At 41.2% G+C, this 12,376-nt stretch overlaps 1 protein-coding gene across 1 annotated transcript in view; it reads right to left on the reverse strand.

Moving 5' to 3' along the window:
- The window catches only part of sfswap (splicing factor SWAP), a 116,051-nt gene that overhangs the window by 37,215 nt on the left and 66,460 nt on the right, over positions 1-12,376 (reverse strand). Inside the window, exon 13 of the mRNA XM_053687699.1 lies at positions 10,538-10,722. Coding sequence (XP_053543674.1) covers positions 10,538-10,722 — 185 coding nt within the window. The remainder of the gene's footprint in view (positions 1-10,537; positions 10,723-12,376) is intronic.

Genomic DNA, 12,376 nt, shown 5'->3' on the forward strand with positions numbered 1-12,376 from the left:
GTAAAAAAATACGGAAAGGAAGTTTTCATTAAAATATGTATGGCCTACTTGAATTTTTATAAATCTGACAAGATTGTTTTTTTATATAGGCATCTTTCTTTCCCTGCCATCCTTGCTAAGCGGACAGAATATCGTTTTATTCAAGAAAACTGAAGAAATGTGACATTTCTGTCTTCAGATTATGAGGAATAATGTTCAACTGGCTCAGTCAAATTACACATGACACGATGGGTGATTTCAACAAATATATTTCAAAATATAAAGTAATGTACCTTCTGGGATATAGTTTGATTTCAAGTTTCCATTAAATTGCTGTCATTCTTACAATTTCACCTCATGTACTGTTCATTCGAATGTTAGTATTTGCATTATAAATATTGCAACTTGAGGCGAATGCAAAAACCCGGAACATATGTAACTGAACATATAATGAACTCCGAGGTTGAGGCCGAAGAAATGTATTTCATGGAAATTTATGGTTGCCCGAGACGAGCCATAAGAAGAAATATTTGCATATAAATTCATGACCCTAAATGAGGAAAGTCAAAAATTTCACACATCTTAAATGTGGAAATGGGTCACATTGACCCCTAGCATAATAATAGGAGGGTTAAACTGACTTCTTAACCGGCATGATCTATGCAGGCAGACACAAATTAAGGTCAGAGACTAGACTAAATAAAAATATTTCCATGCTGTTTGGGTAAAACGTATTTATGTTTCAAAGTATACTACTGCCTGAAAAAACAACGGACGCAACATGTATTTGCAAGTCGATCTCGATGAGAAAACCGATTCTATAACACAAATTTTGTCAAGTACTATATAGGAAACCATATGCTGTGACAAATTACTATATTTCTCTTCCTTTCGAAAATGACACAAGTCAGTTTATTATGAGCGCGCTTTACTGCCAAACCCACTCGTTAAAAACCTCCACAGGAAACATGCATGGAAAAGTCGTTCTGCATCTTTATTTAAAGTCTGTGCGACTTTCAACCTCAAAACGATTCGTTTGAAATGGCCACAAAGTGGAGGCTGAAATGTGGAGGCTTGCACGCTGTGACAAGTAGAATATTTCTAATACTGTTAATAACGGCTGAATATCTGGCCTTGAAGGCGTTCTGAAGTTATAAATAGTGCTCGCTTTCTTCTGCTGACATCCTGACTTGCCCGTGCTCTCTAATGAGTTTGAGTGGCTCACGATCTCCGCCCTAGATGCTAGATTAGCAGTCAAAAATATCCAATCGTGATGTGATGACATTTCTACAATATACTTTACACAGGTTGCTAAGAAAGTGGCAGCAAACGATAACAACATGAACATCCATCCGTTTTCTACACCACTTGTCCTGGTGACGGTTGCGGTGACGGCGTACTAATCAGGGCAGGGCAGACCTCCCTTTCCACAGCGACAGATTCCAGCTCCTCCTTGGGGTTTCCCAGGGGTTCCCAGGCCAGCCGGGAGATACAACCCCTCCAGCGTGACCTGGGTCGTCCTCGGGGTCTCCGCCATAGGTGAGGATGGAGAGGTAGATTGACGTGTAAACCGCGAGCCATGTCCGAGGGCTCAGCTCCCTCTTCACCACCATGGATCGATGCAGCGCCCGCAATACTGCAGATGCTGCAGCAATCCTCCTGTCAATCTCACACTCCCCCTTTCCATCACTCGTGAACAAAACACAGAGGTACTTAAACTTCTCCACTAAAGGCAGCTGCTCACCCCTAATCTGGATAGGGTAATCCACTCTTCTGAGAGAGCATCGTAGCCAAAGACTCAGAGGTGCTGATTCTCATCCCAGCCGCTTCACACTCAGCAGCGAAACACTCGAGTGCGTGTTGGAGATCACAGTCCGATGGGGCAAGAAGCAAATCATCTATAAACAGCAGTGATACCACTTCCAAGCCGCCAAACTGGATACTCTATCTACCTCGGCTGTGCCTTGATATCCTGTCCGTGAAAATCACAAACACGAGTGGGGACGAGTCTAACACCCACCTTGAACATTTCCGACTTATCACGAGAATATGGACACAGCTCTCGCTTTGGGAATAAAAGGACTGGATGGCACGCATAAGCACCCCCCGGCACCCCATACTCCCTCAACACCTCCCACAAGACATCCTGGGGAACATGGTCATATGCCTTCTCCAAGTCCACAAAACACATGTAGACTGGATTAGCATACTCCCATGCCCCCTCAAATATCTGTGAAAGGACAAAGAGCAGGTCCGCTGTTCCACGGCACGGACAGAATCCATATTGTTCCTCTTGAATCCGAGGTTCAACTATAGGACAAAGTCTCCTCTCCAGCACTCTGACAAAGGCTTTACCAGGGAGGCTGAGAAGTGTGATGTAGTTGGAACACACCCACTGGTCCCCCCTTTTTTTTTTTTTTTTTTTGAAAATGGGGACCAGCATCTCAGTTTGCCAATGCAGTGGAACTGATCCCGCCTTCTAGGCCACTTGCACGCAACTTTGAATTCTATAGCCCTACACTATGCATTCACAGCTTGTCTCCTCGAATGGCTTACACTTTTATTGGCTAAATGTATATGAAATCCTTTTCAACAATCATTGTGAACTTGTATGATTTCCAAAGCAGGCCAAAAATCATCATCACCATCATCATCATTCTTGTTACAGCATGCAGTTCAGCACGGAACAACTAAAGGACTCCGAGAACTCCTCAAATTCTTCCTTGGAGGATCTGCGTGGTGCATCAGTCACTTCTATTCTTTCAGTTAAACATTTTCACTACTCATTCCACTTCAAAATACAAAAAAACAAGAACAAAAAAAAAAACCAAGCACATATCGACTATATATTTCCAAACGTAAAAATGCCTAAGTAAGCTCAACATCTATTTAGAAAGCCTCTTTTATGCTTAAACTGCACCAAATGTTTGCATAGTAGTTCAGATGAAAGCACTCTGCATTCTCCACACCTGGTCGTTGATGCTGCAGGTGCACTTTCTCTTCCAGCGCTGGGTTCACAGCACCACCTGGCCACCCAGATGACTCCCCGACTAAGCTTTCTCCCAACTAATCATTCCCACCTCTATTAAAGAATGGAGCTGCATTTAATCTCAAAGTGTTCTCTTTCCACTTATAAATCTGAATTTTTAACTCCAGCTTTGGCTCTGATTCTGAAACCAGGCCTGATCTATACTTCTGCGAATCTGTATCTCCAAGCACGTGCGTACGTTTGCATACGTGTCTGCCAACATGCTTACCTGTAACATGTGTATGTGCACTAGCAAGCAGTGTAATATGTACCAAACCATTAGGGCTGCAATACAACAACACGATCTGTAACTGTTTAGCACGCCAAATATCCGCACCCAATTTAAACTCAAAGTGGGCGTGGCCTAAACTTGACATTTAAACAAACAAACAAAAAAAAAAATTAAATATGAACCCTACCACTGGAAAAAAAAAACAAAAAAAAAACAGATGGATGGATAGAAATGTTAACAATTTCAGCATCCCGGCTGTTATTATGCCGTTATTATTTTTGTTTCGACCTGCATGCTGTATATTCTACCGTATTAGGTATATACAGAATATACAGAATTATCTACCATATAAATTTCTCTGGCAAGCTATTGGGGGGAAAAAATAAAAACAAAAACAAAAAAACAAAACACAAAAGAATAGTGCACTTCCTATTTAGAACAGTGGTAATGTATTCATATTCGGATATATCCCAAATCAGATTGTTACATACAAGGCAAAATGTACAAAAACAAATTGTGTTATTTCCTTAATAAAATTGAGAACAGTGAATTTCTTGATGTTTGCTATTTGCATTGTTTCAAGAAATAAGACATCATGGCCCTATTGTTTCCTACTGGGTTATGTTTCTAGGGCTTACAAATTTGTTAATGCTCAACTAGATGAACTTGGCACAAACGGAATTAAATCACTGCCAGAAGCGAATTCCCTTATTGAACTACAATAAAATAATTAGGTTTTTTTGTTTAACAGGCAAATATTATTAATGTTCACTCTGAGAGCTCCTGGCTTGCGTAGCCCGCTGCAAGAAGAATCTATTAGTGAATATTTGGTCTACAAAAAAAAACTGTCTGCATTTTCATAAGGTAACTCATGAATAATGAAAAGCGATAGAAACGGACTAGTTAAGCACATCTGGGCTAGGAAGGGAAAAAAGTTCCCAACACTACTTCCCTGCTCAACCAATCAGCATTTGCATGACGCACAGCACCACAGATTCGCACGATGTGACGCTGAGATTCTGAATATGTCAACGACCCTTTCTCAAGCTAAACTTACCCATGATTCCCGTCTCTGTGTCCCTATGCTTCCATGCAACTACGCAAAGGTATGAATCGGCCTATACTGAGGATCTTCAGCTACCACGTAAACCACTGTGAATGAGCGGTGAGTCACTTTAACAGACCCGTGTAAATTCCTGAGAGGACGCCGAGTAGGAGTACATGGCTTCTCGAATGAGGCAGCTCATCGTTTATTACCGAGCTGAAGAGTGTGAAGAAGCTCCATAAAGGCTAGAGGCTCAATGCCAAGTGAGGTACAACCCTAAAGAACTACATGGCCATTAATCTCGGTGGCATACATTACCATTTATTCATGCTATTATTTTAAATTATGACTGTATAACACTGTTTAGTTACTATTGCATTACCCATGGGTCTGAATGGAGGAAAGACAAAAATGCTTCCATTATACAAAACCCATAAATTAGTTATCATTTTTGCACTTCCGGTACCATCATCTCGAAGTCAATGGGTTTTCTGAATGGGTTTTTGGTTTAATGCCTGAAATAAAGTCTGTGTATTTAACACCACCTCAAGATACTTTCACGTTTTATTCTATGACATAAAATACATCAGTAATACCCCGCTAGTGATTTTGTTAAGACTTTACGTGTCTTGCAAAAGACGGTTGCGAACAAGCTGCTGAATGGGACTACGATGGGGTTGGGCCTAGACAAGCACACAACTGAGGAAATCAAACATACTGGCCCAGAGGTAACGAAATGGCTTCTAGAATTGTTCAACTACTGCGTGGCAACGAGGAACTTCTCGATAACCTTGAAGAAATCAAACGTTATTGCCTTACTGAAGCCGGGTGAGAACCCATATAACCCTAAGAGCTATAGACCTATATCACTGCTATGTCACACCTATAAGCTATCAATGCGCCTCCGCTTGCACCGCTTTGTGCCAGTGATTGATGAACGCCTTATCCCAGAATAGGCAGGAATTCGACAAGGAAAGTCAATCACCAACCAAGCCCATAACCTCACACAGTACATCAAAGATGGATATGAGAAAGGGATGGTTGTAAGGTACCGTCTTTATCGACCTTTCTGCAGTGTACGGTACAGTCAACCACAGGCGCTTCATTCAGAAGATCCTGGACATGACAAGAGACATCCACCCAACAGAGCTGTTCGGGAGAGTCTTCCAAAACACGATGTTCTTTGTTGAGCAAGAAGTGCAGATGGTAAAGACTCAAGAATGGCCTACCTCAGGGGAGCGCTCTGGCACCTCTTCTATTTAACATCTACACAAATGGCTAACCAAGGAGCGATGATGCAGCAAGGTTCATCTATGCAGACGACTTAGCTCATGCTACACGAGGCATGAAGTTTGAACTGGTGGAGCAACGCCTTACTGATGCTATTAATGAACTGACACCATCCTATGAGGGGAAAACCACTTAGACCCTTTGCTGCTATGCAGTTACAGGTTGTACAATCATGACGTCTTTGTAGATGATAATTTCAAATAAATTGCTCAGCTTATAGAAAGTGTAGTTCTGTGATTTCAAAGGATTTCTGCTGAGCTTCACTCATGAGCGTATGGGGGGGTAGACATGAGATGTAAACCAGGGCCAGAATGACAGGCGCACGAGTTTGATACACCTCTGACACAGCCTGAATTGCTTATGAAAATGTAACTGAATAGGGTCTTGACAAGCCGCGATCTGATCGAAATTCTGCAGATCACACTTCCAAGTTGTCAGAAGTCCAATTTTGTTCCTGCGATAAGATGATGGGATCCGCAGAGGATGCTGAAAACAAACACAACATATGTCCTGCGTCTGCCACCTGCATCTCTGATTAGAATCATCATGAATAGAAACAGTGGAGGAAAACCAAGAAGCTTCTAATGAGGCTAAACCAGCTGCACTGCCAAAACCGCCTAAAAAAAAAATCACTTGAATGATTGCGGTGACTGAGTGAAAGAGGCAGGGAGACAGCGATGAAGAGAGCGAAGTAGCAGTCATGAGATCGTCTTAAAAAAGACGGATCACTCTAAAGACAAGATTTGCGTCAGAGATGCCAAATAGCCTTGGAGGAATGAAACGCGCTGTGCAATCCACTTAGCAGATAAAACCGGTCAATGACAATATTTACAGGTAGGCGAGTACAAACATTCTGAGGTATAAATCATACAGGTAGAAAGCAAAGCTGCAATCATTTATATGAGAGTGATTTGTATTGTAACGCTGATCCAGTGATCAATAGAATGGTAGGCTTTGAGAAAACGTAAGTGCACAAACACGTGGATCCATACAGAGGCCGTTCAATGCAGGTTTGTGCTCATAAAGATGAATTCCTTCCTAGTCAATGCACACAAGAAATTTTACACCATATTGCTGCCAGATTCTCTATTCTGATTGGTCAGAAGATGCTCAGTCATTTTCTATATGTACAGCAGCTCAGGCAAGGTTTATATTAAAGCACTTGTTCTAACATGTTATCACTTCTAAAGCAAAAACTATACACCAGGACTTGTATGGTGGATGCTCCACGTAAATATTATTATTATTATTATTATTATTATTTTAATGTCGACATGATGATGTTTTTTGTGACAAACTCTTTATTTAGCATTCTTAGAAGGAGTCTCCAGTGTCAGTACTTTGTAACTGTCAGCACTAACGCTTTCCAACAAGCTAAAAAAAAAGTTAGCATTTTTGTTTCGATTTATTTTATGAACATCCAGAGAGAGAGAGAGAGAGAGAGAAAAAAAGAGAGACTGATGAAGGAACGAATGTTTAGAGCTGTTAAAGACATAAACGATAACCGAAAGCAACTTGTTTTACAAATGTAACTGCCTTGTTATATAAGGAATAAAACATTGCACACCACCCAGTTGTTGATTTTCATCATTTAACAACATTCACAGTTGCATCCACCTGCGGGGATCCTGGAGCCTAACCCAGGGCCACAAGGCGGGAACAGGACGGGGTGCCAAGCCATCGCAAGGCACAACCACACACTACGGATAATTTAGAGTTGCCAATCAGCCTACAATGCATGTCTTTGGACTGGTGGAGGAAACAGGGGTACCCTGAGGAAACCCCCGAATTGAACCCCCAACCCCAGAGGTGCGAGGCAAACGTGCTAACCGCCATGCCTCTCGCGCTGTTGCATTTCATTCCTTATTTGCATAACATCTCTACTTTACTTTTTTTTTGAACATCTATTTTTTTATTTTATTTGAGATTACAAGTACATTTCTTTATTGTCCTAAATCATGTTTTCATTTCTTAATGTAAATACACGTAATATGTAGTGTTTTCGTTACCACTGTGGAACTTGAAGCTCTCAAGGTTGGGCAAGGAGTAAAATCTAGGGCCTGGAGTAAAAATGTTTTAAAGGTGGTGTGGCCAACATAAAAGTTCACTTGAAGTGAACCCTAAACCACGGTAGAGATCGGTTTCTGGATTGATTTCAGAACCGACCAAAACCGGGAAGCTGTAATATTACGCAACAAAGTGGCCAGAAATGTTGTGGCCACGGTGGTACGATACTTCTCCCCATTACTGTGAAATGTATTCAGTGGGGGGTTGGGTTTTTTGGGGGGGTTCTATGAACTGGCGTTTCTGAACACCACTATGACGGAATGACCTCGATGATTCCTGTAGCAAACAAAAAGCAGGGGTAGCAACACAGAGGGGGGAGAGAGGGCATGCAGAGAGTGCTAAAGGCCTGGCTCAAAGGCCCAACAGTGGAAGCTTCATGGTGCTACAACTTGAACTAACAACCTTCTGATGCAATTTATACTACAGCATTTAGTGGTAATACATCTGAGTCATGGTCAAAATGGACATTACATCTCATTTTTAGCAGGAAGACATTTAATTTGTGGTTAAGTTGTTGGCTTGGCATACGTTCCGCATCTAGCTGTGTAGGTTATGTGCCCATATTGCGGCCACACATTGCCAAGGAAACCACGGCAGGAGCAGCTGGAACTCCAACTGGCCACCAAGTAAATAAGTGACTGAAGCAATGCAAGGAGTGAATGCAGTGTAAGGAAATACACTTTTTATAATAGATTACTACTACTTATGTAGGTCTATAGGCAAGTTAGAGGTATGCTAAAATGTGATGAATAGCAAGCAGGAAGCCGCAAAATCTGTTCATTAAATGTACAGAGAAACAATCACTTTCTCTAATGACTTCATGGATAAGATTCAGCTCTGTTAACTATGTCTGCTTAGCAAAATATATCTATTGCTATATACTGCGTCATTGTTTGTACCGCATCTAAAAAGGCACTTTTTAAAGGAAGCTCTATTGGTATTGTTCCAGTGATTTGGCTGTAGTTCAGTACAGTTTGGTCTTTATCTTTCCTTTGTCAAGCCTTGAAAACATAATATTTGAGTTTTTTTTTTTTTTTTTTTTATAATGCACTTTATTTAATAAGCATAAAAGAAAAAAAAAAGAAAAAAACTACACACTGCTGATTTTCACAAAGATTTTTCTTGGCCAAAGACCTGCTGGCGTTTTGTCAAGGGTGCTAAAATGATGTGTTACATCAGGCACTTTCTTAGACAAGGATGATGACACAGGTTTAATCAATAATATCTTTGTTAAATATAGGTGTGCAACAATTATTGACACCCTTAGTCAATACTTTGTGCTACCTCCATTTGCCAAGATAACAGCTCTGAGTTGGAGAATACATGGCAAGGGATCTGAGACCATTCCTCCATACAGGATCTCTCCAGATCCTTCAAATTTCAGAGGTCCACATCGATGGGCTCTCCACTTCAGTTCACCCCACAGGTTCTCCATGGGTTTCAAAATGGGCTTCCCATTTTGTGAAGCTCGACAACATTTGGCGCACATCACAGCTATATTCCTTGGTCTTACCCATTGTTATGAATGACTAAGGGAATTTGGCCTGTATGTTACCTCATCTTTATACCCCTGTGAAACAGGAAGTTATGGTTGAACAATTTCCTACTCCTAGTCATCCAGTTGTACATTTTTTTTTTTTTTAAATATCAAATGGGAATATACTTCAAATATACCTTTCTCATATGAATCCATAGTGCCAATAACTGTTGCACACCTATATTTCACAAAGATATTCATTTTATTAACCGGTGTTGTGTTTGCAATTGTTTGATATCCACGAGATTGGAGTATTTATGTGATTTTTTTTTTAAACCAAAGATCAAAAGGTTCAATTTACCAAAAGGTGCCAATATTAGTGTAGGGCACTGTAACTAATGGATTCATGACTTGTCTACCGCAGCAGAGTATCCGTTATGAATCACAGAGGTTGAGTCAGAGTCATGTAGTGAGGTTAAGTGCACTGTATTTTAAAGCTAGGTTTACACGTCAAGCAAGTACATAGAACCAATTGAATATTTTTTGTGTGTGTGTGTGTGGAATGAGTTGCATAAAGCTTGAATGTGTAAAGTGTGAGTTTGTGTTAGACTTGGGTCCATGCTCATGATTTGCCACTCCACCAAGCATGTTAATAGAACACAGTGAAGAGGAACATCATGAAAGTGCTCACTACTGTAGATTCTTCCTTTTCTGGACATATATATGCACTTTTTCAAAAACTCAAGACCCCCCCCCCCCCCCCCCCCCCCTTCCCAAGATACAAGCTGGAAGAAGAGCAGTGCAATATCACCATGGAGACCTCACCAGAGGTAGTTAAGATTAAGGGCTCCATCTCAATCCCAGTAGACCCAGCACAAAACTTTGCACACTTACACTTATACAAGTGATAAAAAGTCAGGCAATATGTCAGAGTTTGTAATGTATAGGCTTTTTCCAAAGGTGTACAACTTCAAGGAGTTCACGCTTTGTTTTTTTTCCCCTTCTCCTTTTTTTTCTTTGAGACACAGCTTCCGAGGCTCTTTTGTTAGGTTCATGAAGAGCCCCAGTGGCCCAGAAGAGATGCATTACACCTTTACACATCATTTGCACGACCAGAAAAGCAAGCGTAATCATTTCCAGAGGGGATATATACAGCAGTACGTGACAGATATTACATTTTGCCCAATCCAAGACAGATCGATAAACATTTGAAATCCTTACAGGCTATTTGAAAATGTGGTTATGGTTTCAGAAGCCCTATTTGCCACAATAACAAATACAATAAATGGCTGAAGCTAACAAAACCTCAAGAGTAGCCATGTTTGAAGCCAAAAATGAGTGACGTGGTCATACATTTTCTCACATATTCCACCATGAAATAAAAACACAACTAGGAGGTAGTACAGGACACAGACATACCTCGGGAGGAGCGAAGGGCTCCTCGGCTCGTTTGAGCTCAGCGTCGGGACCACGCAGCGTCTGCAGAAACAGAGCGGCCTTCCGTTTGCGCTCGGCCTGCAGCTGCTTCTCCTTCCACTCTTTGGAGGCTTGAGCCAGCTTCTCGCGTGCCGCAGCTGCCAAACGGTCCTCTAGCTTCTGTTTGGCTGTGTTGCGAAAAAGGAGGGCAGGGTTACAAGTGAAGATTAAGTGTGGAATTAAGAATCAGCTACTGTGTGGAGGGCTTCAAATGATTAGAGATTTCCACTTTGTTGAAGGAATATTCCTGCATCTGAAGCGTATGCGAGATTACCACAAAAAAAATTAATCCCAACCCACATATAGAAAAGAATACAAAGTAAGAATAACCAGTATACTGAAACCTCAATTATAATGAAAGTTTTGGGGAAAGTTTACAACAGGAAACCTTGCACTGATACCCTTAGAATATAGCTGCACAAGCCAGACTTCTAACTGTTGCTACAGAGTATGGTATTTTTCATCAATAAACCTGGCCAAAAACTGCCTACCTTCATTGGAAGAGTGTGTCTGCAGCCCAACATTTTCTCACGGCAACTGTTTCAAATAAAACTCTAATAACTGGATGTCAAACTTTTTTTTTTTTTTTTTTTTTAAATGACTATATCTTGCACTGAATCATAAATACAAAAGTTGTTTCCCATAGAAATGTTACTAATCAATCAGAATGCAAACTTCAGGACAACGTATCAGACATGCCAAAGGTTTAAAAGTAAACATCTTCTCTATAAGGCAAATTAGTTAAAATTCTTGCTACACATTTGTGTAAATTACATGGCTTAATCATGCAGTTTCCTCCTTTACAACATCAGGAGGATCCGGCATTTCTTTCCACTCAGGGTTTTCTTCAGTCCCTTGTCATCTCAAGATAGGACTACTGCAACTCACTCCTGGCAGGGATTCACATGTCTAATCAGACTCCTGCAGCTGATCCAGAATTTCCCCCAAGATCTCCCACTGCTAAACGATATGGCTAAAAGTATGCAAACACCAAACCGTCACACCCATGTGACGGTCTTCCTACAAAACTGGAGGTGAATTATTGTCTGGAATGCATTTGTATGCTTTAGCATTAAAATTTCTGTTCAGTGGAACTAAATATTCCGAGTGCTGTTCAGGCATGACAATGCCCCTGCGCACAAAGTGAGGTCCATGAAGAAATGATTGGTGTGCCAAGGTTGTTGTGTAAGAACACGAGTGGCCTGCACAGAGCCTTTAGCTCCACTGAACACGTTTGGGCTACTGTAAATTGGAATGCCGACTGCGCTCCAAGCCTCCTCGCCCAACATCAGTACCTGATCTCACTAATGCGTTTGTGGCTGAAAAGGCACAAATCCCCAAAGCCACGCTCCTAGTGGAAAATCTACTGGAAAGCCTTCCCAGAAGAGTGTAGGTTTAAATAACTTAAAAGGAGCCTCTAGCACAACTCCACTGGACCCAGCTTCCTCTAGAAGAACGAGGAAGTCATGCTTCAAGACTCTTCTCTGCACTGGTACCCAGATGGTTTAATGAACTTATAAACTGCTTTGGGGCTATTCTGTTGCTGGAGGTTCCGGGGCGCTGGTAAAGATTGATGGCATCATGAATTCTGCCAAATTCCAGTATATTTGAGCCTAAAACTGATATTCTTTTCAGGGCAGTCGTGACACAATATTAATTTAAGGATGCAATGTAATCCAAAAGCCTGAACTAAAGTGATGGTAATGGTAGCAGTACAGTTTAGAGAGAGGATATAAAATGGTATTCTAACCAATCTGATTACTAAGAGAGTACGCTAAGGGT

The sequence above is a fragment of the Ictalurus punctatus genome, chromosome 18, assembly GCF_001660625.3.
Source record: "Ictalurus punctatus breed USDA103 chromosome 18, Coco_2.0, whole genome shotgun sequence".
Taxonomy (NCBI): domain Eukaryota; kingdom Metazoa; phylum Chordata; class Actinopteri; order Siluriformes; family Ictaluridae; genus Ictalurus; species Ictalurus punctatus.